At 50.6% G+C, this 6036-nt stretch overlaps 1 protein-coding gene and 1 long non-coding RNA gene across 2 annotated transcripts; both read right to left on the bottom strand.

The window, feature by feature from the left end:
• Nucleotides 1–751: 751 nt before the first annotated feature.
• Nucleotides 752–2517, bottom strand: LOC109748089 (uncharacterized). Its single transcript, XM_020307142.4, has 2 exons — nucleotides 2253–2517; nucleotides 752–2163 (listed from the first exon to the last, which is right to left on the bottom strand). Exon 2 carries the CDS (start codon nucleotides 2140–2142, stop codon nucleotides 874–876), a length of 1269 nt encoding a protein of 422 aa, XP_020162731.1. The 5' UTR covers nucleotides 2143–2163; nucleotides 2253–2517; the 3' UTR covers nucleotides 752–873.
• Nucleotides 2518–4075: 1558 nt separating this feature from the next.
• Nucleotides 4076–5568, bottom strand: LOC120968133 (uncharacterized). Its single transcript, XR_005762300.2, has 2 exons — nucleotides 4616–5568; nucleotides 4076–4516 (listed from the first exon to the last, which is right to left on the bottom strand). It is a non-coding gene; the product is annotated as an uncharacterized lncRNA (long non-coding RNA).
• Between the last annotated feature and the right edge of the window lie 468 nt (nucleotides 5569–6036).

The following is a 6036-nucleotide window of genomic DNA, read 5'->3' as shown; positions in this document are numbered from 1 at the left end:
CCTGTCTTTTCAGTAAGACGGATACGTGAGGATCTAGCTCTACTTGAGCTACCGAAGCAGCAAGTTTCTATGCTGCCAGGTTTTGGATGGCGGCCGCCCGACGATGAATACATGAAAATCAACACTAACGCTGCTACTCATCTCGATGATGGCAACGCAGGGGCGGGTGGCATCGCTCGTTCGGCATCGGGCTTCAAGGGTGCATGGTGCAAGCCGATCCCGGGGGTGACAGACCCTCTCATCGCGGAGGCTCTAGCGCTCAAGGAAGGAGTATTACTCGCAACACTACGAGGCTACACGCATGTGATCATGGAGACTGAGTGTCTTGAGGCAGTAAACCTCTGGAACTCTCGCTACACTGACCGCTCAGTGATATCACCTATCCTAGATGAAATAGGAGAGCTAGCTCTTAGCTTTACTTCTTTTACTGTTCAACATGTAATGAGATCAGCGAACGGTCCAGCACACTTGTGTGCGAAGCGTGCTTGTACGCTTTCTGTGACTGAGAGCTGGTTAGACTCTACTCCCCCGTTCCTGATCAGCAGCCTATTGGCTGACTGCTCAGCGAGCACGTTTGTTGAATAAAGCTCTCTAAGGTTTCCCTGCAAAAAAACACTAAAGTAGTGATCTAAATGCTCTTATATTTGTTTACAGAGGGAGTACTATATAATTTAGATATTTTAATATAGACTATATATGGATTGAAATGAATGAACAAATGCGTTAAAACGTGTCTGCATACATTTGATTCACAAAATAATTAGAACATCTTGTATATGAACAGAGTAGCATTTATTATGGGTGTATTTCACAGTACGGGTATCATGCAAACACACAATGCAAAGCATCACACAAATAGTACTATCCACCTAGCTATAGAACCGGCGCAAAGTCTGACTTGTGCAGGCTTCTCCTCCTAAAAAAATCACCGAATTTGCGCAGAACGGACCTCCTCTTCTTGTGCTTCATGGCATGCTCCAAGCCACCGTACTGTCTTCCGCCATCGAAGTGGTCGAACTCGTAGTCGTAATCGTCCATGGCCGCCGCCGCCGCCGCGGACCTCAGCTCCGCGAGGTTGCTGATGGACGCGAACATCCGATCCTTCCGGCCCGCGGCCATCACCCTGCCGGAGTCCAGGAACGCTGCCGCACCGAGCTTCCCCTGCGCGTCGGCTTTCCACTTCTCCAGTAGCAGCCCCGCCGCTGCCTTCTCTCCGCCGCCCGTGCCTCCATCGGCGGCAGCGGCCGCATTTTGGGTTGCCGCCGTGAGCTGGTTGCTTAGATCCACGGCACGCCCCTGCGCGGCAGCCTCGCTGGCCTTGAGCGACTCGTTCTCCAGCCTCAGGGACCCCATGGCGCGCTCTTTCTCGGCGATGGCGTCGCGGAGCTTCGAGTTCTCGCTGCCCGCGAACTCGAGGGACTCGTTGGCCGCGTTGGCCTCCTCCACCGCTCGCTCCAGCGCGCGCCGCAGGCCGCCGTTCTCGTGGCCGGCCGCCCGGTGCAGCTCGGCCAGCTCGGCGTTCTCACGCCGGGCGCCGTCGGCGTCCTCCTCGGCCGCGTGGGCGCGTCCGAGCATCGCCTTCTCCCTTGCGCGCCACGCGGCCGCGGCCTCCTTCCACTCCGACATGACGCCGTCGAGCTGCTCGGTCGCCGACCGCAGGTCCGCCTCGGCGGCGCGCAGCAGGCCCTCGAGGCGGCCGGCCTCGGCGTTGGCGCGCTCCAGCTCGGCCTGCGCGTCAGACAGCCACGCCTTCACCTGCTTGGCCTCCGAGGTGACGGCGGAGAGCGCGGCGGCGAGGTCGTCCGCCGCCGTCCGGCTCCTCTCCTCGGCGGCCAGCGCCGACCGGAGGCTGCCCCTCAGCCCGTTGATCTCCTCGTCGACGCCGCCGAACATGAGGTCCATGACGCTCCACTGCCCCTGCGCGGGCCCGGCGCCCTGCCGCAGCGTGGCGGCCTCGAGCTTGGCCTCCTGGAGCGCGACCTTGGCTTGCTCCAGCTCCTTGGTCCGGTGGATCAGGGACTCCAGCATCCTCGCCTCCGTCTGCTTCGCCACCGCCACCTCTCGCTCCAGAAGCCGCACCCGCGCCGACGACAATGACGTCTCGCCCTGATCGCTGCCTTGCTTCTCCAGCTCCGTCGCCATGTCGCAGCCGCTGCTGGCACGCTGCAGTGAGCCCATATATATAAGTCGTAGTACCTACCGTGGACCAGAGCGGTGCAGAATGTTTATGCAGCATGCAACCATGTGCGCACCTCGGAAGAGAGTGAGGAGGACGTGGTGGTGGTGGTAGACCTGCTGCGCTCGTGCCGAGGCGTGGCTTCGGAACTGGAAGCCGGAGGAGTCCTCGGCGCACCACCCCACGATCGATCCGGATCTGCACGGCGAGTGTTTACATTTACCTAGTCGTCGGATCGATCGGAATGCTCGCCGGCCCGGCTACAAACTTTCTCCGAGAAAGCGGTCCAGAGTACACGAGATTTACAGTGGATCACGCTAGACAAAATGAGCTACGTACGTACTCGTTGCACGTAGACACGGGGCTTGCTTAATTCGCTCGGGGTGTGGAGCAGGTGGAAAAAGAAAGAGACGGCGCGCTTGATCTGGACCGTTGCGTGCGATCCCACGCCAATTTACAATGCCAAGCGCGCGTGATCCAACGGAGGATGTGACGGGTGCCACTACGTACTGCTAGTTTATTGCGCTTTGGATCGACTTTTATAAGTAAGTTTTTGTAAGAATGAGCAACTTTGGACTTTTATAGCCGTCCTCAGCTTCATATTCTTGTAACTAGATACTGTCACTCGCTAGAAGAGCCAACGACGATGCCATGTACAAGGGGAAGCCGCCAATCGCCGTGACAAAATTTCATTTTTATAGGCGGCCCAGTAGCAAAGCAGTCAGCGGATAAATTATTTCTGAGCCGACGTCGCTCGCATGGTCACCACGGTTGATGTGTCGGGCCGCCATTGGATTGGCAACTCGCGATTTTAAAAATAGCATAGCAAACGGATTACTATTTATTTTTTACTTTTGTCCCGGTATGCTGGTCTTGTACTCCCTCTGTTTCTTTTTAGTCTGCATATAAGATTTGGTCAAAATCAAACTTTGTTAACTTTGACTAAGTTTATAGGAAGAAATGTCAAGATTCATAATACGAAATCAATATTGTTGGATGCATCATGAAATTAATTTTCATACCATATAGGTTTAGTATTGTAGATGTTGATATTTTTTCCTATAAAGTTGGTCAAACTTTACAAAATTTGACTTTGATCAAATCTTATATGCAGACTAAAAAGAAATAAAGGGAGTATCACTATCATAGCAAACGGAGTAGTATCAAGAAAAAGGCAAAACTAGTAAACCGAATTCTCGGGGAAAAACAACACACACAACCCATCCCCTCCCCGAGCGAAGAGAAAAACAAGCGAACGAGCTTGTTTTTAGACATACACATCGGTATAAGGCGGTAACTACAAATGGCGGTTCCGTAAAAAAAAAGGTAAACCGATTTCTCGTGGAAAAACAACACACACAATCCATCGCCTCCCCGATAGAATATCCTATGAAAACCAAGTTTAAAAAAAACTTTGTGAAAAACATATTTAAAAAAAACTGAGAAAAATATAAGATGTTAAAAGGGTGATGTTCTATTGCCATGAAAAAATTCAAGTTCAAACACATTATCATTTACGGGTTACAAAAGGAACAATTTCATCAATGAATAGCGACATTTACTGTTCGACACTATTCAATGCTAATTTTGATTTTTTTACCGCACCTCATAAATGCTAATGTGTTCGAACTTGGGAATTTCACATGGTACTAGAACACCACACTCTTAACATCTCTTTTTTTAACTTTAAAATGTCGTTTTCGCCGGTTTCCACTGAAATTTGGTTTCCATGTGATATTCTCTCTCCCCGACCCTTGGGTCGCTCCCTTCAGGGCGCCCCGGTGGAACTCTTGCGGACCACTACCGTTGCTCCCTTCCCAGGGATGCAGGTGTGCATCCTGCATAGTCCCACCAAATCAATCAGTAGTACAAAATAAACTAACTCTATCGAACAAAAGCTACAAAATAAACTAATTTTACCTGCATCACTGATGAATAAAATCAAAATAAAGATGGTGCAGTAGTTTTTCAGACTCAATGGTATGGAGATGTTACTCACATTTTGGACACCTTTTGTACAAGGTCACTGTATCTCGGATTTTTCAATCCATCTCGAAATAAAAAAAAATGCATCCCACAGGGTAAGGCAGCAAGCTTATTGCAGATTTGAAAACATCAACTGAACATCCCTTTATCCCATCAGGCCCATTGTAGCTTGTACGAAGCTTCCCATGATACGAAACACCAAACCATGGGTTTCTCAACAGCCTGACCAGGCCAGATAACACCATGGAGCTGTATATCAGTGCTTTGTAGAGTCCAGTTGTACTGAATGCAAGTTTTTTGGAGCAGCGACCGAGAGACCAGAAAAGTTTGACCAACACCCAGCGGTTCTAAAACCTGTACCACGGATATTCAAGATGTCATAAGCTGGATGGATCAAACATAAATATAATTCTTGGCACTCAAAATATGTGGTGCTACACCGAAATCACTCACCATGATCTCTAGACGGAATTCAGAGTAGCGGAGCGCAATGTAGTTTAGCGACTGGGTGGATGTGCCAAATCGCTCCCATGCTCTGCCTAAAGACTCTTCAAATCAATGTTGTACTCCCTCCGTTCTTAAATATAAGTCTTTCTAGAGATTCCAACAAATGATTACATACGGAGCACAATGAATGAATCTATACTCTAAAATATTTCTACATACATTTGTATCTTGTAGTCCATTTGAAATATCTTAAAAGACTTATATTTAGGACCGGAGGGAGTAAAAGATTGGATCACGTCACCAACTCACCGTGGTCTCCAACGACAATGCTAGATGAGAGATGGAAAAAGCACAGTAGCACGCACTGTCTTCCTTGCAGAAGTGTCATCAAATACCTAGCGTACAACCAGCCGTGCATACTCACCTGGTAGAGAGGAAGTAGGGCATTGACGGGGATGTAGCGCGGCCAGGCCTTCTTCCTCCTCCTCATGTGGAGGCACCGGGGCCGGCGCCGTCTCTGCCGTCGCCCGGATCCAGGTCCAGTAGGCCGAGCACCCGGTCGGCGAGGCGGCGGCGAATCAAGGCCGAAGTGTGCGCTACATCGGACGACGCAGTAGGCGAACGGCGTGGGTGCCCGCAGGAAGAGGCGACTACTCCTCATGCATCCGCGACGGCGGCTCACCTGCATGGCAGCGGTGGGAGCCTCGCGCGTCCCAGCCATGACTTTTGTATGTCTACTCTTCGCGTGTCTGGCGTCGGGCGCTGGGGTCCGAGGCGATGTAGTGGAGGGGGAGGCCGCCAGCGACTGAGGTGAGGTGTGGGTGGCGGGTAAGATGGGGGACGCTGTGGGCGGCGGCGGCGCTCCATGGGAGAGAGGAAGGGGAGGTCGGCGTTGACCCGACCGAGCGTGATTTACGGGGGTTATGGGTGGGCGAAGGGCACGAGAGTGGGGCGGACGCGGATGGCAGAGTTTTCGTCCGCCCAGAAAAATTGGTAGGTGTACTTTAGTTTGGGTTAGTTGCTATTTTAATGGTTAGATCTAAATGAGTGGGCTTGATCGTAGGGCTCTAATTGTTTAGTGTTGTTATGTGTAGGTTAGATTGTGTGCACTTAGCGATGAATATGTTTGCTTGTTTAATAGTAGTAGAGAAGTAGAGATATCGTGCGGTGGGCCATAGCCTAACAACACGCTCGTTCGTTTGTTTTTCTCTTCGCTCAGGTGGTGTCCCGGATCCCCTAAAAAGAACTAGCGTCCTGGATTCACTGGAAAAATAAGGTCATGTTTTATGTACTTAAAAAAATTGTTTTTCATTATAAGTTTTAAGAAAACTATTGCTGCCTCGAAAAAAGAAAAATTTCTGTCCACTTTGAAAAGAAAAAAAGTGGCAAAGGTTGGCTGCTCGAAAAAACCGAACCGACGTTTTGTA

Source organism: Aegilops tauschii, chromosome 7 (genome assembly GCF_002575655.3).
Source record: "Aegilops tauschii subsp. strangulata cultivar AL8/78 chromosome 7, Aet v6.0, whole genome shotgun sequence".
NCBI classification, from domain to species: Eukaryota; Viridiplantae; Streptophyta; class Magnoliopsida; order Poales; family Poaceae; genus Aegilops; species Aegilops tauschii.
The sequence above is the reverse complement of the archived record's forward strand: the minus strand, read 5'-3'. Positions and strand labels throughout refer to the sequence as shown.